This window comes from Perissodus microlepis, chromosome 14 (assembly GCF_051167445.1).
Source record: "Perissodus microlepis isolate ML-2025 ecotype Zambia chromosome 14, ASM5116744v1, whole genome shotgun sequence".
Classification (NCBI taxonomy): domain Eukaryota; kingdom Metazoa; phylum Chordata; class Actinopteri; order Cichliformes; family Cichlidae; genus Perissodus; species Perissodus microlepis.
Genome location: NC_140474.1, coordinates 23838061 through 23862153, shown reverse-complemented (window position 1 = coordinate 23862153; position 24093 = coordinate 23838061). Strand labels below are relative to the sequence as shown.

Below are 24093 nucleotides of genomic sequence, written 5' to 3'. Positions count from 1 at the left end.
TCCCCGCTTAACCGGATCCTCCATCTCTTTAAAAAAAGAAATGTAGTGTATTGTCAGGAAGCAGGCAGCTTATTGCTTTATACGTAATTTGTGCAGCATGACAAAGAACATCAGTGAGTTTTAATAGTTGTGACTTCAGGAACAGTGGATTATCGTTATGGCACTTTAAAGTGAACATTTGGAAGTATTGCCCCAAACCTTTGCGCAGTAATACAGTGACATCTGTTGGTGTCAGTATAGACAAATTCCCATTTAATTATTACTTTTGTCCTCAGCAGCCTTCCTGTTGTATAGGAGTAAGTTGGCAGCCACTTGGCTGACAGCTGGGAGCCAAGTGGAGTCGAGTCCCCTCATTCAGACTGATGACAACACGCTGGCAAACCTCTGACAATCACTCTGAGCTCGTCAGTATCATGTTTTAATTTCAGCTTAAAGCTCAAATTAATAACAGAAATAACATTTTAATAACAGCTGACAAAGAATGGATTTTACAAACATTTTAGTTTTACTAAGTCAACTCATCAGCAATGAGCATGCTGTTGGGATTGCAGGGCAGCTTATGGGAACTGGGAGGGGACAGAGACTTAGGACTGGGAAATTGATGCATATTTAATGGCAGAGAAAGCAAGGGCTCAAGAGTGAGACTGAGAGTGAGCAGCTGCATTATTGATAGAACTACGGACACTGAGACTAAAAGCATGTGTGGCAGACACGAGCATAAAGACAGACTTTCACACACCCTCCCCACCTGTCAAGCTACCAACACATCCACCTGTGCTGACCCGCCCGCTGGGTATAACAGGCTGCAGTGCAGAGGGCTCGCAGCTGGGTCTGATCGGACTGCTTTTTAGTACTAGAATAAAACCACAACAGGCGCGGTCATAAACAACCTATTCCTGTCCTTCCTTGAACAAAGACCACCAATCTAGTGAAGCTGAATGTAGGCAAACTAACCAAGTCACCAGGTTTTCTCTTAAGCACAAATAGGTCACCGACTGCTGCTCTGGGAAGGATTTGAGCCAACAGCCTCAATGCAAGAAAGGACTTCACCACAGGAAGTGATCACCTGACTGATATGCAAATCGCTCATTTATTGCAACACGGCTGAGTCCGTCATCGCTTCTTGTTGGAGCCAGAGTGAGTGCCTCATCCCCTCTGTGGTTTGGCCTTCTTGGTGAGTTAGGGGTTAACAGGAAATCACAGTGCACGGCTGGGGCACACGCCGTCTTGGAAATATCTGTATAAGGCTATGCTCTCAGAGCTTTTCTCTGAACGGCAAGTACAGTCAGGCCCAGTAGCTCCTTCTCTTCCCTCCTTCTCCTCCTCTTTACCTGACCCTCCTACCATGCTCCTCAGTCATTCCTTCAACTGTTTCAGTAGGTATAAAATATGCCTGCTAATGCCACTTGGTGGTATCCTTGCAGAAATATCTCTTGCTATATATGTACATGATTTGGGGATATATTAAATAGTCTTGTCTAGACACTAAGTAGGGAACCACATTTCTGTCTCTGCATCCATCCCTTCTAATTCATCAGGCATCTCCTCCAGGAGTTCATAATTCCACAATATGAAAAGCTCATTTCCCTCCCCAAACAACTACAGCCAACAATCTTTTTTTAATGATGTTCATCTTTGAGTTATTCTTGCCTTCTGGAATAAATGCCTTTCTCCGTGGCGTACAGACTGCAAACAAGACAAGATTGCATCTCACGGAACACTTGACCAGATATGAACCAACAATTTTCATTCAACTTTGTGCTGCATTTTTTTAAACCTTTTTTTGTACAGCTTTGGGGAGGTGATTCACACACAACCCACACACACAAAAAATATATGAGAAACAGGTGTCGCATACAAATTAGTAACCCTCAGGTGGCTTTGCTGTACCTTAGATGAGTAAACAGTGAATCATCACTTCTTTTTTTATTTTTTGCCCACTATAAAACGTCACATTGAAACCAGACAGAGAATGACAATAAGTCACTAAATAAAGTCTGCATTTAACCAACCCACTTCCTCCTTCTTCCTTGTGGCCTTTTTGAGAAGAACACAAAATGCGTTTCACAAATGATATCGTAAAAGCAAGCAGCTATTTAAATGCTTGCAACAGAAGAGCACCACTTACAGCCAGCATGTGCACTAAATCTCATTAGATGATTAGAATGTGGTAGGATGGCTACGTATACAGTATGTATGTATATATATATATATATATATATATATATATATATATATATATATATATGGTGAGAAGTCATTACTAAATGAAGAGTGAGAGTTTCCCTTTCACACCAGAATGCTTTACAAAGGGTAACGGTGGGAAAGTCATGGCCCAGATGGGCACACAGCTGCAGACAGAAGTGAGAAGAGGAACTGTTAATGGTGAAGGAGCACCGTGGGGAAACCCATCATGTGCCGGCACGTGAATGCTTCTGCATCAAAGATTCTGAAACTGGGCAACTTGTATCGTTTCTTTAAAGTCACTCAATTACAAACAGTCCAGTTTTACTAAAACTGGGATTTAAAAAGACTATTACTCTCATATTAACTTCCTCTTGTTTTGGACTCTAGACTAACTTTGCATGATTCCCATGATTCTCTTGTGTTTAAGCCAGCTTACTTCTGATTGGCCACATCTTGCAAACAAAATGTAAGCCTGTACAGATGTGCCTGAGATGTCCAAATTAAGGACATTTGCTTGCGTTATTATCATATATTGAGGAAGCACTAGAAGACACACACACAAAAAAACACTTTCAAGCAATCTGAAGTCTGAGCTTTTGGCTTACACACAACGACTTGACCCCCGATGCTGACTCGGACACGGCGAGCCCACACAAAAGCCCATTGATGCTCAGCCTTATCCATTTGAGCGTACACTGACCTCACGTCACTCGTGGCCCATATATATGGCTGCCAGCGATGTTCAGCTGGACACACATGACTCTGAAGCAAACCTCTGAGTTAATGTGATACATCCTGTGAGAATAGCTTAGGGACTCTCCCAAACCTACAAGACAAGCTTTCAAACTGCAGAGTCCAATTTCTGCCGTGAGATAGACACAGCTGCGCCATAAATGTTAATATGTAGCTCGATGTTCACAGTCCGAGTAAACTTCCCTCCGGTGTAGCTTCTTCAGCTTACCGGGTGGACGAGGAACACAAACGAAAACGAGAGGCCGTTTCTGAGGATTAGAGTGATGATCTTCGCGTTTGTAAGACACAGGAAGGAATTTTGGGTGATGAACAACGATTATTTGACATGTTTGTAAAAACGCAGAGTAAAGCAGAACAAACTTAATATAGCACTACGCTTTTAAAGGAAGGAATCGGCTACATTTCGAAGTCCTACTATTACCATCAGTCTCCTTTAAAAAGATTAAAAGACTCATTTGCCCATTTGTTTATGATAATGCGTTTATAGGGAAGAATTAAAGCAATCTACTGCTCTTCTTGCTTCACTGTTTTTTTACCCTTTTACGTCTGGTTCTTCACACACAAGTCCTAGCATGCTGCTGAAGGTACAGACAGACACACACATACATGCTGCAGGCTACTGCTTTCCGCCTCCATGAATCAGCAACACAGAAACATCTAGAATCAAACTATTCTTAAACCCTTCTTCTCAGTATCTTCGTCTGAATGGAGTCAAATGCCTGAGCATTCTTTGCCTGCTGACTCATCTTTTGCTGAGCATCCACTCTCGGGCGCTGTGGAAAAACTTCTTTGGCCAAAAACGTTCACTTTGTTGTCCAATGACGTCAACAGTGGATACGAATCCCCGCTGATTCAGAGGTGGCGCGGCCTGCACGTGTGGTGCGTTCGTGTGCGCTGTGGGGGACAGGACTGGCACACTTTTAATGCCCATATTTGGAACCATCTCACCTCTGTCCTCCTCTCTGAGCTCAATTCCTTTTACAGGTTGGAGCATATCCTCCTCGACTCAGGCCAAGAAGGAGGCACGGCTCGCTCTCTGAAGGAGAACAATCCCCTGCCGATCCAAACTCTTTACTCAGCCGCCCTGACTTGTAATGCTCCTTTCCTCTGAAATTAAGAGGAGATGTCTCTTTTTGTCAACTTTGGGCAAAAAGGAAGGAGGCAACACCTGAGTCACACTTCCTGCTTCTCAATGGCATTCCGTCCATAGCTTTTGACCTTATGTTACTTGCCAGAAATGCTTACTTGGATTATCCTCACTTTGGACAAGCCAAGCTTTTTTCTTTTCGGTTGTTTTCAATTGCTTTGCCTCTGCAAAGTGTTCAGGGCAACAAACAGAATGTTTGTTGCCCTGAACACCAGGCAATAAACATTTTTAACACGTGACCCTTTAACTAAAGGAAAGTCTTTTTAGACACGCAAAGCTCAAACTTTTACAATTCAGGACTCAACACACTGAAGAAATACAGAAAGGGAAATACTCAGTTTCACAGTGCAACCAGAACAGCAAGCACAACAAAAAAAATACAAACTGTCTCATTAGACTAGATTGTGCACATCACGGTCATGTGCAAAAAGACGTTCGATGCAGAAAGCAGCTCAGTCCTCAACAGAAAAAGTGAAACATGAGTTGACTTTAAGTAAACCTTCTCTGTTACAAAGTTTCAGACAAACCCAGGTCAAACTCTCCAGTGTTAATGTATAAATGGTGCCTACTAATTATATAACCCAGTGCTTAACAGATGCATGTAACTGGGTCTCCTCTGAGGCTGTTCTTTCCAATACAACTGTCAATCGGCAATCGCCATCATTCCTGATAAGTGAACTTACGATCCGAGGACCTCAGATGGGAACGTTAAAAATGGCTGACAACATAAAGCTGTTTTATACCAAGTGTTGTCCATTATGCTCCATTAAGCTGTGGACCCTCTGATGAACCCACTGCATCTTTATGCCCATTAGCACTGCTGACCATACAATATACCACTGCAGCTTTTCTGCCCAAAGTGATCTATGGTTTCACTCCAGTGTTAGCGGCAGGCTCTCCATCAGCTCGTATGATGTCACTAGACCGGGCCGCTGCAGAGGAGACCGGAGGCTGTGTCGAGTCTTCAGCTTCATTCAGTCACTGTGCAACAGCTACTGTGCACATACTGTGTTATAGCACGTGTTATAGTTTAGAGTTTCTTCTCTGGAAATATTTAATGTTGACGAATAAAAAGCAGGGCGGTGAAATCAGCTGGACTGCAGTTGTTGTTCTGCTCTGTAGTTTAGAGAAGTGGTCAATGAACAAGTCCTCCAACCAGCCGTGGTCAGAGTGATCCTCCATTCCAAGGTCTAATTTCCACTTTTTTGAGTTCCTAAAACAAGGAACTTTTCAATTTTTTTTCCTGAAAATTAACCAAAGGGAATAATCCTAACAATTGTTTCCTGTCATGGAAAGTTACGTGAACAGATTTAGGAAACAGAATGAAAGTATCAAAGCAGTAGAGGTATATACTGATAAAAGCTAAAATCTGCAGTTAGAAATGGCACAGATCCAAATGCACAGGAAGTTTGTCATCACAATTCTGACCTCATTCTTGACACAGTTAAGCTAAGGATATTATTTACATACATGTGAAATCTAATCCTGCTGCCCTGGAAGAGAAACTTCTCCCCAGGGTTATAACGGCTCAAAATGCTTTGAGACGTCTTATCTTAAACAAGGTCGTAGATGGAGACGCAACACCTTAGTGTTTACAGTCTCCGACCTATGGAGAAGAAAAACGCTGCGGGAGGGCAAACAGCGTTTTCTGATCACTGGCTAACTGACAGCTGCAGGTCTATATTAGTTATAGCGAAACACCGTAAAACTTACAAAACACCAATACCGGCTGACACAATGCCTAATGTTTACTTGGTCTAAAAAAAAAATTCCTACTTCCTGTTTACCTTAAACAAAGCAATAGCTTTATCAGTAAGACCTGAGTGGCTTGGCCAACAATCATGCCACTGTTATTAATGAGAGTATGTCTCTCCATACTGGATTGAACGGTCAGGTGAACGTCAAAGCCACAAGAAAAAATTCTGAGCATTTTTATTCAAAAAGACTGATAAAAAAAAAAAATACAAATAAAAGATTTATCCACTTTCTCCAAACAAATTTACAAGAATGCTATGTTTATGTTTATTTACCTCCAGACTACCCATCACTGAGGCAGTAATACAGATTTCTTCAAAGACGAACTTACACTTAGTAGTGGCAATTATTAACTCGCATTTCCCTCGTCATCGTTATGTAAACAGGCACAATAATGTCGCAAAACACACACGCAATCACCCATTTCCTTCTTCTAGTTGAGCATACGCTTCTCAACAGTTGGCATCTGCAGCCAATACACACAGCTCAAATTATCATCACAAAGCACACAACATTAGGACAAATTTAAGATTTTCCTCATTGTTAACATTTTACCGTGTTCACCGCTGACTTTGTGTCTCACACACATTTCTGCGTTCCTCAAAGTGAAATTACCGTTTATCTCAAAACGAGTCTTGTGGCTTTGAATACCAGCGCTTTCACTCTCAGTCTTTTGTTATTTTTTATTTTAACCTCCTAGGACCTGGCGTCCACATATGTGGACATCACATTTTGGGATGTCTAGACCAAAATACTTAATTTTTTTCTACAAGGGCCTGATATCCACTTACGAGGACATTATACTGCCACTGTTCTATCAAAATTTGATACAAATGTCCTCATATGTGGATCTCATTTTTCTCAAAAACAAAAATTAGGTAAAAAAAAAAAAATCTGGTAATTCTTTGTTTTTACATTCTTTAGGTCCCAATCAACGCAAATAGCAAAGAAAAATTAAAAATGCATGCCATGAAAGAGTTCGGGTCTTAGGAGGTTAAACAAGTCAGTGAACCTCATCAACTAAAGTTAAAGCGTAACCTCAAGGTATTACTCATTGTAGTACCAGTGCTGTGTAGAAGCAGGAGACACAGGCAAAAGGAAAGAAAGAGGAAAAGAAGAAAGAGGTTGTGCAAAACAAGCCATGTTTATGCTTAATAAACCAATTTATTGGTGAAATTTTATCACAGGGATCACAGAGTTATTAAATAATTCAACTTCCCTCCAGGTGAATGGTTGCCTAATATTAGCAATCAGTAACACAGCCCCTAATCATGTGACCAACCGCTAAACTCTGAGTAAACCAACAAATCCACATAAAACCTTAACACACAGATAACGTCCAGATACACGACTTCTACAAACGACACAGACTAATGAGATATGCTTGTATAACTGGTTATCAACCTATCCCACATTCCTAGACTTATACATATATTTTTGTATATATCAAAAGTTGATACACAACTCAGCCTCATTAGGGTTTCTGTTTGCTGTCTTTAGTCTCATGTTTTATGACACAAAGTTCACTGAAAAACTATTTCATAACGGTGAAAAATCACCAGCAATGGTTAACTTACAGATAAGTGATCATAGAGTTTAAAAATTAAAAAACAAACAAACAATAACCTAGAGGCACAATTATAGACAAGCAATATGAACTACTACCTAGGAAACTGGATCTGTCACCAAGTATACAATAGAGGATTTTTTTATGTTGGGCAACTCTTGTAGCAAAGTGCCTAATCCAAGAGGCTGGCCGGCATAATGGCCTATTTATGAGTACTAGAGGTGGCAGGAGGGGTAAATTGGTTCAGGGTGGGGGTGAGCTATGATTGGATGTTTTGGGAAACAAAATGCGACTAGACGGGGCTGTTTTAATAATGGAGGGAGCTCAGCGACGAAGCACGCAAGATTTGTGATCATTTCGACACACCGTCACCCCGACCGTACGGCAACACACCGAGGAATCTTTCAACGCGCAGATCAACGCGCGAGCCTTTATGACGTGTGAAATGAAGACATTATTCTTAATCTATTACAGATAACCATTCCCACAAGCACATCCCAATTACTTCTGGGCAGAGGGTTGAGTGAGGATACGTGGAGGTCTACGGGTGGAAAAAACTAATTTCGTTAATGTTCACATTAAGAAAGTGTAATCAGGTTTTGGTTTTTTTTGGAAGGAGGAAGTATTTGGGCACAGTTTGCAAAAGAAAGCGAATCGCAATTTTCCTGTCAGCTAACAAAAATAAATAAATAAATAAAAATGCAGACTGATCCTTTACCTCACACGTATAATTGTGTGTTTGTGTGCAGCAAAGACTCCACATGGGTTAAAAGTAAACTGCCACTGTTATAAGCCTTGAAAAGAAAAATCCAACTGCGCAAAGGAATTAGGAGAACAAGTGAAGACATGAAAAGAGAAAAAAAAGAAAACCATTTAGCATCCCTACATGAACATTACACAACGCCATGGCAATAACGTCGCAACCCCAGAGTTTCATCATGATATCCTTACATGGCCGTATGCAATCGTGTTGCTAAATGCCTAAATTACAGCCACTCTTAGTACACGAGGGTCAATAGGCTGAACATTTAATTGTGGCAGATGATACAACAGCAAAACTACATAAATCACGGTTAGAGCTGCATTCCTTCCAAGTAAGTGCCAGAACAAGGCAAAGAAAATTTCTCGAGACACAGAAGAAGGGCTGGCGGAGGGAGGCCAGTTCACTGCTTTTAAGGCTGATCAATAATAAGCTTGTGCAAGAGCACAGAGACACATTGAGCTTGGCATCACTTTCACACATGCACCGTTTCTAAAAAGGGCACAGGAAACCCATTAGACTGTAAACATTATGTTAAGCAGACACATTACACCTGTCTGCGTTTATGATCGCTCCTTGTGTGTTACTTCTTGAGCCAGAGGCAGCTACACTGCCAGTCTCACATGGGACAAAGTTTTTTTAGCTAAAGATTCAGTCAGTGAGTCACAGCGAGAGACGGGAGTCACCTCTCCGATAATAACGTGAATCATCATGCAGATAGATGCACTTTCTGAGTAACCTAAGACAGTTTCAAGTGCGGGCAATCAGTACAGCGATTTTTCACTGTGTGCAGATACAAAAAAACCCAAAAAAAACCAACAAAAAAAACATAAGGAAACATTGAATATAGTGACTTAAAACTTGAAGAAATTTGCATTCACACCAACAGATCAACCCTTAAAGTCAGTTCAGTGTAGCTCAGAGGAAGAAAAGGCCCATTTCCACTGATGTAAAAATTAAAAACCAGTGCAACCAGTCACACTGTTTCCACTGGAAACACATAACTATGTGTTTGTAACATCTACATCAAGGACTTGTCTTCTTGGAAAGGTTCTTGCCAATCAAAACAGGCAACTTGTATCATGTGGAGTGACATCAGCAACCCTACATTTAATCTAAAAAGCACAACATAGTAGCCACTGTGCCAAAATGTGTCACACTGCAAAACGCCTGGCGCTGTCTTCACGAAAACCTCTGTAACTTTGCTCAGTTTCATTTCAGCAGCATCAGTCTTTGCACTGATAATATTCATATGTTGATTCATGGATTTCTGGAGTTAATTATCTACCTCAACATGTTTTCAAAGGGGTTATATGCTGTAAAATACAAGAACAAAAAAAATAAAGCAAGGAAAAAAATCTAAGTTATTTATGTTCCATCCTCATTTACTTTGACAAAGTAGCATCATCTATAATATTTACACCTCAGATAAAAGCCTCACAAGTGTTAGCTTTACTTTACTTCTCACTTTGAGAAAGGAACCTCAGTAAAACCCTCAGGGTCTAAGAGACATTTTATTTAAAGACCAATTGCTGCTTCACATTGACATGCTAAAAAAGCAACGGCAAAGCTACCAGTAAACATCTAGAGCCATACAACACCGTATTGTTTTGTTTGTGCTGTAGAAGTGGCGTCATGAAAGCGTGCTTTGACTGCAACATGTCCACCGTGACGGGTTTACAACTGAATCTCAACTGGAGTGCAGACATTAAGCAAACGTAAAGCTCAGGGACCAGAATCGGCCCCACTAAAGACTCAAATCTGGCCCACTGGAAATGTGAAGGAGCGCGTATGTTTTGAACTTAACTGTGTTTTCATAGGTTTTACAGCTTTTCCTATCTATTAAAGACTGTCCACACCCACTACCATTCATACTACAGCAAAATAATTACCTAAGCGATAAGCAAACAAATACCAGGAAAGTTCCTATTATTGAGATTCCACAGTAAAAGCAAATTATATTTGATCCTTACAGCAGAGTCTGTGCATTATAACCGGTTTTAAATTTCACACATTTATCATGTAGTTTCACTGGTCCAGCCCATATAAGATCAAACTGGGCTGTATGTGGCCCACAATGACTTTAACATCCCTGGTCTAACGGGAAACGGTGCTAATGTTTCATGAGAAGAACAGCAGGGCGTTTCTACGGGTTGCACATTTAAAGGCAGCCCCAAGTTGGGATGCTTTACTTAACCAACTGGGTCAGTTCCTGAACTTTTGACCAACGGGGTGCACTTCTGTGTCAACATTTACATTCCACAGGGATAAGTGACAATGAACATGAGTGGGGCTGCATACCAGCCTTTATCTATTATACAAGGTGACGCGAACTGTTTGGGCCACAATGGAGGGCTAGCCAAAGCATGATCTGTTTAGAGTTAGACAACTGCATTCATTAAGCCACATGCAACCTTCCAACTTCTCTGAGGGGCAAGACACAACCTGCACATGGGCAAAAAATGCTCTTTGCTTACACACTGTGTGTGTGTTTTTAACTGCATCTTTGCTGACCTAGTTTTTGGATAGTGAAGTACTTTTTTTTAAGTCTGGCTGGGGTTATTGATAATAAAGCGGCGTGATTATCTTATCATATGAGGGGTAATATTGTATTACACATAGAAAGTAGCAAGGTAGGTATATGCTGGTTGATTTGCAAGTTCTAGTTTGTAATGTTTTGTTGGCCAAATGTCATTACATCGAGTAAGTAAACACAGTAATCTTTGCTTATTGTTGCTGTTACCTTAAATAATGGCCTTATTAGAAGGGTATGTTTTATGCATAACCTGTGGCAGGATCTCGGGCAGCTCGGTCACCTCCCGTTCCTGCTGTAATCAAAGTCAGCATGCAGAAATATGTGCACAACAAATACAAAACCCGGACCAACCCATGCGCCTGAGCTGAAAGATATTGTTACAGAAAGGGCAGCGCAATAGGTTTGAGATAAAAAAAAGAAAAGAAAAACTAGTCACTCAGGTTATCAGCCTGCACCACCACACATATTTAACTCTAAACTCCTTGGCTTTCTAAGTGCCAAAGGTGTTCATTGACATAAGGGCTCCATAACCGTTTAAAATGTGAAAGAGTTGGAGAGGAAGAAGGGGGTATACAAAAAAAAAATAAAATAAGTGAGCCCAGAGAAGCTCCAGCCAGGCAGGAGTGGTGGCTTCAAAGCGTGTAATTGCCGACTGCACAGGCTGTAACAGGACGGTGGAATTTGTGGACATGAGCTTTCCATTTTGTTCCTGCTGCAAATATCTCTTCAACTGCCAGAGGGGGGGGGGGAAGGTGTCCACCAAGAATTAGTGTAATGCGTGTCTGTGGACTGCATGACATGAAATAAACAACAGCAAGGTGACCAGGGTGGTTATTGTGCAGCTGGAAGAGCACAAACACACCTTGCTGTGGCTGTCTGCGAGCAATCCCTTTTCATGCTCTAAATATTAAGCTGATCTCTGATCTTCGGTTACACTGCGGAGGTTTTATTGCTCTGGGGATTTTAATTACACAAACGACACTGCCAGAGGAAATCTTACGGTAGCTAAACAAATGGTCACTAATGAGTGTCTCAAAAAGCTGATACAAAAAGTATCTTCTTGTCATCCGACCTGCTAAGTTAACTCTCAGCCAGTATTTCTTGAAAGCACTTGAACAGGTGGGACCGGACACTCAGCATTAAGGCATTTCTGCTACACAGTATCATGTGTGGTTGAAAGGACACCAAAACAACTAAACGCAAGAGTTGCTTCTGAATGAGAAATAGAAGTGAACGCGTTGGGAACACCTGCTGTAGCGATTAAGCGAGCGGACAAGCACCGTGGAGCAGGCTCTACCACGTCAGAATAAAGGTCGTCTACTTGGAAAAGTATTAGCCGAAACACAAAATGTAGCCTGGAAACACAATGAAGATGAAGGGATTTGAGCCGCTTTACCCACCTCATTGTTCGGCCAGAGTGGAGATCCTCTCCTCGCAGGCAACTTTGGCTGACTTCAGGGGTGAAGCCCGGCTTGAAGAGTCAAACCAGCCGAATAAAAATAATATATATATATATATTTTTTTTTTTTAAAAACTTAGGAAAAAAGAGGGGAAGAAAACCGCATCGACACCCGCGAATGGGGTAGCCACAAGCGGGATAAAAGAAGCACACCTCGACGATTTCCTGGTTGTGTGTGTTGAGCGGGAGGGGAGGAGGAGGAGAAGGAGACGAAGGAGGGGGGGATACAGTAGTGAAGCGGGCTTGTCAACTCCAATCACTATCCCACAGTGGTTTCTACCATTTAAAGAGGTGAAACGAGAACCGGCGCGACTATGCTAAAAACTGAACTTCTCCTCTCACACTTTCAGCTGCTTTAGCGCTCTGCTTCTGGACACCGAAGCCGTACGCAGGCGCCAGGCTTTTCTCGGTCTCTCGGTAGGACTGTGTAAATTCATTGGAGTGTGGCCCAACCCGCCGGCTTCAAAGTAGGCTGCAATCCCATGGTGCGTTCAAGTCCGCTCCGTATAATTCCTATTTAGGAGGATGGGTTTTTCCCTGGCTTTTAATGGCTTTTATTCTTGTTTCTGCGACCTAAAAAAACAACTCTCTCTCTCTCTCTCTCTCTCCCTATATATATAAGATTTTGAGCTATTGTATCAAAACTTGGGGTTATTATTATCTTCACAAGTTTTGACTTATTTGTGAACAACTTGAAATTTTGAAATTCAAAATTGTGACTCGAAAGTTCAAGTTATTATCTCAAAATTTGGGGGTTTTAGCTCAACATATCACAATACATGTGTCAAGTTACTCATGTTCTCAGTAACTTGACTTGTTGAGAAGCCTAACTTGAATTTTCTACTTATTCATTCAAATTTTCGATGTAAATAAGTAAAAATTGTTAGTTTCATCTCAAAATTTGCAGTTATCGTCACATCATTTCAAATTACATATGTGAAATTTTCAAATTACTGACTATATATCTCAAAATTTGAGTTATTTACTCACTCAAAAGATAGAGATTGAAATGTAAAAAAAATATTATAAGAAAAGTAACAAATATATAAAGTCAGAAATTGTTCAAAAATACATGTTCAAGGTGGAACTGTTTGACAAGCATTGTTTTACACAAGCTTTACCTCCATGAGCAGTATCAGCATGCTAGTCTTTACTGCTACTACTTTTTGCTACTTATGTTTTTCTGACAATATTTTTTCCCCTTAAGTAAAATTATTTGCAGCGTTTACCTGTTTAGCATTCTTTCATAATGACACCAAATATTTCCTTTAACATGATGGGTTTCACTGTGTCTTTTAGCACACCTGCAACTTACACCACAGAAAGGGTAAGGGTGAGTATGTTTACATAAGAACTTGAGGAACGACTGCATCCATTTTACTCCACAAGTAGTTCTTCCTCTTCTTGTTGTCTTGTATTCCCAGAAAGCCATAAAGACATAAAAATTGCTCAGGAATGAAAAATCTAAAGAAAAACAAGAGCTACTTGAGCCCACTCCCTTTAGCTCGTGATGTCCATAATCAGAGATTTGATCTTATCTGGTCTTAACTAATTATAAATACTTTTTCATAAATGCCAGTTGTTTTATGGCTCATGCAGGAATGATCACAGCACCATAGTTGAACTAAATAGGCAGGTATACATTACACGGTGCATTTTTTTCTCTATTTGAATACTCACATGTTTCTTACTACAAAAACATATTTATTTTTTTATGTTTAAGCACCTTTAACCTGACATTCACACTTCGACAGATGCATTAGTATTAGATTACTGGACTACACGCTCTATCTCCTGAGCCCCAGCTGGGTCTTGCAGAAATTATTCGATGTAATTTTATTTTCCAATACCACATAAAGGCAGCATCATGTCCAAGCTCTCCACCTCAGCCTATTGGCTGTCTGGCTTCAGAGTTCAAATAGCTACTGTGGCTTTGGGGTCTCTCTGTGGTATTTCATGTGTAATTCTTTTGGAATTTAAAAAAGTAATCAAAGCAAAAATAAATATTCCAAGCTGAATCACTTAACCTTTTAAAAGCTGTTACGTTATGTTGTCAGAAAATACAATGAATGGAAAAAATGTCTGTCTGATGGCTCACGTGGCCCAGTTTTCAGCACTGAGATATTACACAGCGTTAAAGCACTTCTTCTACTTCCTGATGGAAACAGAAGTGGAAGAGAGGATGTGAAAGGAATGCATTACGCCAGCATGGTATGTATAAACATCCAGAAAGTCAATATGCCTTTAGTCTCACTATGCACACACACACACACACACACGTGCACACACTCAGGCATACCAGCTGACTGCTCTGAGCAACTTTTTGGTATGATTTCTTTCTTGGCCACGTGCCCTCTGTTAACCGTGCTCTCTGAAGCTCAAACAGCGCCCTGCGTCTTGTGGAATTTTACAAATATTAACAGTTCCCGTGCAAGTTCCTGCTTCAACATGTGTGAAAGTGTTTGTGTGATTTGCGGTTTCTCAGACTCAAAAAGCTGCTTGTGTTCCCAGAAAGTAGCCCATAAAGAATCAGAAGCAGTCACTCTGTAATTCTAGGGTTTCTCCTTTGCTCCTCCTCTTTACCACAGCTTTATTTCCACAGCTTGACGTCAGTCGGTCAACATAACCCACAGATGGCAGTCTGACAGAAAACCTGCTGGACAGCAGCAAATACGCCTCCCCAAGGCTTGGAGCAAAGGGGCAACAATAGGTGTTCAGAGCTGGAGAAAGCATAAGAAGAAAAGGGTCACGGGCTACTGAAAAAACACAGAGCAAAAGACAAAAGAGGGTGTGCATGGTGAACCTGGCTGTATTTCACTTATCTCACTGTCTCTGGGTTTGGAGTGAGGTTATTATGTAAACAGACTGCACTTCTACTACATCTTACATCAGAGATCCAGGACTTGGTAAAGCATACAGTCCCGAGGCAGCGTCTGAAAGCCTCAGCCTCCCCACTTGGTTGAATAGAAGACAAACAAAGAGAATTACACAACTGAACTTCGAGCAAGGAAACAAAGTGGTAGCCTGGATCCTGAGGTTGGCAACAGTTATCCTAACAGGGATTAAGATTAACAGTACGGACCATAGGGGATGACCCACTGTTTGAATGGATTATAAAGAAAATTCAGTGGTACAGAGAGCAAGTGTTGCTGTTGAAGTGTCTTAAAATCTCCTTCCATTGCTCTCTGACAGGGAATGTGACTGGAGGAGGGTGAAATCTGCAAATGGGAGTGAGACACAAGTGTTCACTAAGAGGTCTGGGCTGGAGGCCAGCTAAGCAAAGGGCAGCAGAAGGATTTTAAAGAGAGTCCAAATGGCATGTCCTGAAATGTAGGCCCTGTACTCCTCACAGGGCAAAGTGGGAGGCATTATACAATGGTAATGAATGCCAGACTACAATCTTTAAAGCGAAGGACACAAAATTAAACCGTTCTTAATTTGGAACTTGTTTTGCAATCTTAAATACAGAGCATTGTGCAACATGTAATTAAAGTTCAAGAGGACCGTGACAACAAATACTGAAGATCAAAATGAAAGAGTCAAAACAAAAAGGATTTCTGGCTTGTATCATTGTGTTATTTGTACCACACATGAATGTGTCAGTCTTGAGGGTACAGTGTAAGTGAAAGGGAACTTAAGACAATCCAAACAAGGCCTCTGTGTATTATCTCTGCGACCCACTAGATGGCAATACAAGCCTAACAAATTACATCCAGGTAAAGCTGTTTGGCCTATCTGTATTAACCATCTCACAGTCAGTGTGCTGGAAAAACTAGACTGTCAACGTGGGGCCCCTGTATTTTTTTCATATTGTGCAATCAGTGTGAAGCTAGTCTTCCATCTCCAGAGTTTAACTTGGACAATTCTTCCTTTAAAGGAATCTCAAAAAGTCTAAGAACTCAAAGACAGCAGGGATGAATGACATCTGCATCTACAGATGGTGTCACATCCATTAAATGCCCTGAGACAAGTGTGTTGAAGAATTACAAGACTATAAAGAGTTAGGTATTCTTTAATGTAGTCAAATAAACAGTTAAATAAACAACAATAACATCCAGCTAACATCTATTACAGGACTGGCATGGAGAGGCAGACCACTCACATTCATACTTCTAGGCAATATAAAGTCACCAGCTAATCTAACATGTCTTTGGCCTGTGGAAGGAAGCTGAAGCAGCTGGCCAGTTTGGTGAATTCAAACCCATCTGTGAGGGGACATGGATAATCACCACTGTGAACCCTGGAAGAAATAACATATCCACATTGTCCATCCTTCAAATTGTAAGTTATTTGAAATAATCATGCATCTGTATCTGCTCAGCTTCCCTAGCTGAAATAATACATGGCAACAGGTAAGAGCAGTGAGTATTAACCCGAATGGTGACGCTGAAAGTCCAGGAAGGATTTCTGTAAAGTCCTCCAAACTGTAATTTTTAGCAAAAGTGAATGTTCCTGCAATGCCAAGAAAACTTTCCTACATGACCATCAGGTAACGCCACCTAAAGGAGTGCAGAGAACATCCTGAACATTTGCTTGGTTATTGGGTCATACTGCCACATCGTCACATTTCTGAAGCAGAAAAATACACAAACCTAATTTAATTCAAAACATTTTGACCAAAACAAACAAACCGATTAGTTTCTATATTGTAGGAACTCCAGAAAAATGAAGAACGTACAATTCAAGCTAGCTATTACACCATGAGTTGTGTTTCTACAGCTAAAGATATTTGGCATTGACAGGAGATCAGAGTAGTTTGAATTCACAAGCAAAACTTGTAGAGGAAATGTTAGATTGTTGGGGTTGTGAAGTTTCACACTATAGGTAAAACTTAATTAAACATTTAATGTAATATAAAATAAAATTAGTGCGTTTAAATATATATGCATGTATTTAATAACAATTATTTTTAAAAAAATACTTAGAGCTATACAAATAGCTGCACCGCAGGGAAAATAAGGATGAATGTGCTTTTATTGTCAGAATGAATGTCTCATTAAAATGAAAATAGTAGTTTCATTATAAAACATGATCAGAATGTAAACAGGTTGCTGTAGAATTTACAGTAAATTACTGTAAAAAGTGTTTACAGTAATTTGACTGTAAACATTTTTTTTGTAACTGCATTTACAGTAAAGTTGCTGTAAGTGGATTTGATAGTAATTTGCTGTAATTTTACTTACAGAAAAGCTACTGTAAATGAAGTTAACTGCAAAGTTACTGTCAATTTAATGCACAATACTTTTCTGTAGTTAAACTTACAGTAGCCTAAATGTTTTATAAATAAAATTGCAGCACCTACTGTGAATTAATTTTACAGTAACTTTGCTGGCAACTGTACGCCAGGAAGTTACTGCAGTTTATTTTACTGTATTTATATTTGCAGTATTTTTAGTGTATTTTCATTTATAGTATTGTGTTTAACAATCCTATATTCCTATATATATATTTCATTTGTAGCAGTCTTACTGTGTTCAGATGTCCACTGTTGCAGGGTTAACATATCTATACCACTTTACTCAGGTACAGTAGAGCATGTTTGTAAACAGCTCCGGATCTACATGCAGCAGAGAGATACACCTGATCCCCGCTGTTTTGGCTGCCGCTCTATGTGTCCCAGCACTTACTGTCATTCCTCACTTAAGAGATGAGTGAAGGCAGTGTTTATGTATTTACGGAGCTGATACTCTCCTTCTCATTCCCTCCCTATTCCTCTCCACCTGGCCTGGCGGCTATGACACCCGGATCGCGGCTCTGCTTGAAAACAAACTGCGGCGGCGGCTCCGGTTACCGGAGACCGATCGATGCGCTGCAGGGTGTCGCGTTCCTCGGATGGTTGCCTATCGATGCTTGGCCGATCGCTATCATAATCACACTTCCCCCCTCTTATCGCTTACCTACTGAATAAAACATCTGCCTTCCTGCTCACGGATCGCTCATCCTCCCCAAAATCTGGAGGGAAAGAGACTTCTTGAAGTGTCTTTGACACGAGTGTAAGTAATCTGAGACAAATGCACGATGATACCCGACAAATCAGGTCTCTAAAGTTGTCTTTATCCGAGGCATCTCCAAATAGACCCACCGGCTATGTGACATGGCTTTGTCCCACGATGCTGCAGCTGAGTTTCATTGTTGAGAGATGCTATTTGATCCTAAACAAGCTGTAGATTTACACTTTGTGATAGGTCGCCCGTGTTTGTCACAGTAAATAAAAGGGAGACTCTGAACTTGGTTTTCTATAATCTATAGACTACCTTCAAGTTCCGGGGGTGACACTAAGGCGCCCAGGCAGGTGCTTACTTAGCTACAGCCAAATAAGCGCAAACCGGCACCGAAATGGTACTTTTAACCTTAACCGATAGCATAAAATGAAGTGAAATGAAATTAGAGTCTGTGTCTGAACGCTCAACTGGTCAATAAAGGTTTAAAAAAAAAAAAAAAAATTATGTGTGCCTTAGACTTTGACCTTTTCAACCTCACTAAGGGGGACGCTACCGCCGAACGTGACTGGTGTTTTGTTTTTCAGAGGGGTGGCCATATAGGGGCCACTAAAAATATTGCTGTTGTCAGATATAGGTTACTTGAAAAATATGGCAAAAATAATTGCAAGAAAAGAATCATATGTCTAGGTAATTTCTTGCTAATTTTTTGTTGTTATCACAGAAAATGGGCACATATGAAAACCAAATAAGATTTTGAAATCTATAATAATCAGTTTTAAATAACAATAATGTTTCAACTCATTGTAGGGTGTCTTCCTCTCTCCTGTGCTCGCGTTTATTAAAGTTATTACGCTGTCTTTCTAGTTGGCCATCTCCCAGAATTGGGGGGTGGCCAGTGCCCCTCATAAGATGAGATAAGATAAGATAAGATAACCTTTATTAGTCCCACATGTGGGAAATTTGTTTTGTCACAGCAGAAAGTGGACAGTGCAAAGTTACAGTAGCAAAAATGGTGGCGCCCCTGTCATGCTTTTGCTGTACTTTTATATTTGCTGGGGTTTTTTTGCCTTTCTTTATTTAAATGGAAGAGCACTTGAATGCTCAGGGCCACCGTAAAGCTCACTAATTCACCTTTAGAGAATTTTTATACCAGCTTTAAAGACAGCATTAGTCCTGGCCATCAACAAAACATTATTTAAGACTGGTGTTCATACCTGGAATACAATAGCAGGCAAATATCTTGTCACCATGTATTTTATATGTTCACCTAAGAACACAAGACATAGTAAGAAACTTCCTCTTTTTCTACTTTATGTTTAAATTAAAAAAAAATTTACTTCATGAGTGTCACTAACCCAGGTAAGGCTCAGGTGTATGTCTTACAATGCACAATACCATTGGATGAGATCATAGATAGGACTTATGTGCTTTACTGAAGTACAAGTTTAATGTAACTGTAGTAACTTATTTTTAGTAATTCTTTGCAATACTACTTTTCTATTTTACTCCATTATGTTTTGGATGAAAATATAATACCATGGACCTTTTATTTTAAAGCTTTATTCACCAATTATTTTGGAGATAAGTTAAATGACTTATCTGAGATCAAGCTGACCAGCAATATGTAAGTTATTAAAATCAACAGCTGGAACATGATATAATCAAATGCAGGTTTAAACTACTTAAGGTTTTTAACTTTTAGGTAAGGAAATAGTCTAAATACTTTTTCCCCACTGTGCAAAACATTTACCTTTAAAGTTCAAGATGAAATCCTGGAAACACCCTTGGTAAGGGAGGTAAATGTATACATCAAGTGTCAGTTTTTACAGTTGAGGGTTTTTTCTTTTTTATAGCAAAAGTGACAATCTCTCACTGTAAAAAAACAACGATCACAGACTGAGTCTAAGGAGACCGAGTGGTGATCTGCTCCTATCCAGGGCCCGCTGCCTCAGTGGGAGCGCCCCTGCAACGAAGCTTCATTCTGTTTGATGCTGAAACTGACCCCTCACCTTTGCATGAAAGTCATAAAGGAAATAATACCTAAAGGAAATGAGTGGAACAGAATGAACAGAGTTCAAAATAGTTACTAAAAAAGAATGATGTATTTCGCGATTGTGGCTTTTCAACTGTTTATAATATTGATTTCACTGATTATTGTTGTTAGCTTCTGTTGGTATTACAAAAAGTAGATACAGGGAGTGCAGAATTATTAGGCAAATGAGTATTTTGTCCACATCATCCTCTTCATGCATGTTGTCTTACTCCAAGCTGTATAGGCTCGAAAGCCTACTACCAATTAAGCATATTAGGTGATGTGCATCTCTGTAATGAGAAGGGGTGTGGTCTAATGACATCAACACCCTATATCAGGTGTGCATAATTATTAGGCAACGTCCTTTCCTTTGGCAAAATGGGTCAAAAGAAGGACTTGACAGGCTCAGAAAAGTCAAAAATAGTGAGATATCTTGCAGAGGGATGCAGCAGTCTCAAAATTGCAAAGCTTCTGAAGCGTGATCATCGAACAATCAAGCGTTTCATTCAAAATAGACAACAGGGTTGCAAGAAGCGTGTGGAAAAACCAAGGCGCAAAATAACTGCCCATGAACTGAGAAAAGTCAAGCGTGCAGCTGCCAAGATGCCACTTGCCACCAGTTTGGCCATATTTCAGAGCTGCAACATCACTGGAGTGCCCAAAAGCACAAGGTGTGCAATACTCAGAGACGTGGCCAAGGTAAGAAAGGCTGAAAGACGACCACCACTGAACAAGACACACAAGCTGAAACGTCAAGACTGGGCCAAGAAATATCTCAAGACTGTTTTTTTCTAAGGTTTTATGGACTGATGAAATGAGAGTGAGTCTTGATGGGCCAGATGGATGGGCCCGTGGCTGGATTGGTAAAGGGCAGAGAGCTCCAGTCCGACTCAGACACCAGCAAGGTGGAGGTGGAGTACTGGTTTGGGCTGGTATCATCAAAGATGAGCTTGTGGGGCCTTTTCGGGTTGAGGATGGAGTCAAGCTCAACTCCCAGTCCTACTGCCAGTTTCTGGAAGACACCTTCTTCAAGCAGTGGTACAGGAAGAAGTCTGCATCCTTCAAGAAAAACATGATTTTCATGCAGGACAATGCTCCATCACACGCGTCCAAGTACTCCACAGCGTGGCTGGCAAGAAAGGGTATAAAAGAAGAAAAACTAATGACATGGCCTCCTTGTTCACCTGATCTGAACCCCATTGAGAACCTGTGGTCCATCATCAAATGTGAGATTTACAAGGAGGGAAAACAGTACACCTCTCTGAACAGTGTCTGGGAGGCTGTGGTTGCTGCTGCACGCAATGTTGATGGTGAACAGATCAAAACACTGACAGAATCCATGGATGGCAGGCTTTTGAGTGTCCTTGCAAAGAAAGGTGGCTATATTGGTCGCTGATTTGTTTTTGTTTTGTTTTTGAATGTCAGAAATGTATATTTGTGAATGTGGAGATGTTATATTGGTTTTACTGGTAAAAATAAATAATTGAAATGGGTATATATTTGTTTTTTGTTAAGTTGCCTAATAATTATGCACAGTAATAGTCACCTGCACACACAGATATCCCCCTAAAATAGCTAAAACTAAAAACAAACTAAAAACTACTTCCAAAAACATTCAGCTTTGATATTAATGAGTTTTTTGGGTTCATTGAGAACATGGTTGTTGTTCAATAATAAAATTATTCCTCAAAAATACAACTTGCCTAATAATTCTGCACTCCCTGTACAATACAATTAACATCTCAGTGTAGAGGTGCAGATTGTAAGTGTGCATGGAGTCCTTAGTTCAAGGCTCTTGTAAGTTATCTCTAGTTCTAGCATCATGTCTGAAATTAACACTTACATCTGAAGAACTGACCTAAGAAATGTTACTTATATTTAGAAAGGAGCGGCTGTTAAGTCTAGATGATTGGCATTCTTGGTCAATGGGGATACTTAAAAAGTACCCAATGCTCAGTATATTGTCTAATTGATTATAATCTTGCAATGCTAAGTTGTCAGGGAAGGCAATCATACCACCTTAATTTGAAGGTGAAACTGGACTCCTGTACTGGAATGCCCGGGTAACACCGGAAAGCTCATATTTCATAACTGTCTGTTATCTTCTTGCTCAGGAGTCCTGGTCAAATTCAGTCAAATTTCATTTTAATGTAAAGAGGTCGCACTACAAAGGTGATCAGATTGCTTTGTGCAAAAGGGCAAAACTGATTGTTCTTGCCGTGACCCTATTTGTCGTCACGTTACTAGCACCAGGCTAAAAATAGAGCTGAAATATTTGTTTTCAAGGGTGTTGTGAAGCATATACATTTTAACGCCTTGTATATTTGACAAAGAGCATAATTAAACTGGTGAAGCATATAGCACAGAGCCATGGATTTAGTCTGTATGAATGAGGTCTTTCACTCAAATTCTCAGCTTAAACAGAAGGGTCACTGTTCTGGGTTGCTGCTGTAACCGTCGTAGTAATCCTTTATTTATTACGTTAATAAAAATTGATATAATGCTTCCAGTTTCATCCTGTTAACCATTAGATTTGGCCCACAAAAAAATAAATGAGGGTGAATGAAAATGAGCTGATTTATTTATTTTCATGCTTAAAATCTTTTTTTTGGTGGATTTAAATATGGGTAAGGTAACTTGCATTATCTGTCATGTTTGATGCGTGGATTACCGACTCTCACATCAAACTGATTTCTAAGTGAAAGTGTCCCTATCACAAGCTATGTTTTGGATGGTTTACTACTCGATCTACAACATGGGTAAATCTGAACTACAGAAAAAGGAGCAGATCTTTTGGGGGCTTCCTGGTTGCCGCGGGGCCCTGAACAGCTGCTGTGTGCCCTTGGGCTGACTATGAAACAACTCGTCTATTTTCCGGCCTCCGCAACATGATCTCAAACTTGGATTTGCCAGAAGCATTAGTGCAATAGCTATCAGAGCAGTCACAGAAGTTCACTACATTTCACATAAAGCGCTAAGCCCGACTCTCCTGTTGACTCACCCAGCAGGCTTCACCTGAGAGCTGTAAATCAGTGACGACTTGTTGCCCTCACACAGATACTCCACAGGTGCTGGGCTGATAGGCGCAGGGTTAACAGTGAGAGTGTAATGTGACATAAATTATAAAACAGAGGTCAAGATGTTAGGATGACAGCAGAAAATTCAGGATACTTCTGTAAACATATTTAGCAATTTTTTTTCCATCAGATAAAACAAGAGGAACGATTCAGAAATCAGAGGCATGCAATTCTCAACAACCCGCCCGCCCACCCTTCACAGAAAACTATAAAATACACAAACAAGCATTTTATCTACGTAACCACTGAATACGAGAGCACCACAGAGCAGAGGTTAGATGCCAACTGGTAGGGAGAAGTAAGGCGACACTAGCTGTCGAGCTATTAAGACAATTAACAAAGTGGTCAGGAGGGGCCGAGCGGCAGAGAGGGAACGGCTTGAAATGGAGAGAGACGAGGGTGTGAAGTGACAGTCAGCACATCTGGTCTCATCAATAATGCAGTGGGCCTTTAAACGGCAGTTTGTCGCTTATTGAGCGCTGCTGACTGAAATCAAGCCCGACACCTTAGATGCTGTCAGGGGAGAGTGAAAGGGTGACAGTGGAAGGAGGAGGATGAGGAGGAGAAGGGGAGGCTGGCAAGGAGAAATAACTTTTCAATGACTGCACTGAATGAGCGCTACAAAATACCACCAAGTACAACCTCATGAGCGTATGCGCTCGTCGATTAGTGAAGTTGAACTTTATAGTAACATCCGTCCAAACTGATACGTAAAAAGGACTTTTAGGGACTTCAAGTGGGCGGCAAAGATTAAAGTCACCTTTTTGTGTCAGAACAAATCCTCTGTTTTTGAGTTCTGGCCCTGAATAATAAGCAAAGTTCTTTTTCTTTTTTGGTGAGACGTTATGTCACTGTAAATGTTATGGTTATTCAAGTTT

The 24093-nt window shown here is 40.5% G+C and overlaps 1 protein-coding gene and 1 long non-coding RNA gene across 4 annotated transcripts in view; both read right to left on the bottom strand.

Moving 5' to 3' along the window:
- Positions 1-12608, bottom strand: part of vaspb (vasodilator stimulated phosphoprotein b) — a 32846-nt gene extending 20238 nt beyond the window's left edge. For 2 of the 3 annotated variants that reach the window (XM_084951433.1, XM_084951435.1), the window contains exon 1: positions 12106-12607. In XM_084951433.1, the coding sequence (XP_084807559.1) occupies positions 12106-12110 (5 nt within the window). In that variant the 5' untranslated portion in view covers positions 12111-12607. Of the gene's footprint in view, positions 1-12105 lie in introns of all 3 variants that reach the window. The other variant, XM_084951434.1, reaches the window with a different exon arrangement.
- A 3552-nt stretch (positions 12609-16160) lies between these two features.
- LOC146373977 (uncharacterized) lies at positions 16161-23376 on the bottom strand. Its single transcript, XR_014802291.1, has 2 exons — positions 23140-23376; positions 16161-16404 (listed from the first exon to the last, which is right to left on the bottom strand). It is a non-coding gene; the product is annotated as an uncharacterized LOC146373977 (long non-coding RNA).
- Between the last annotated feature and the right edge of the window lie 717 nt (positions 23377-24093).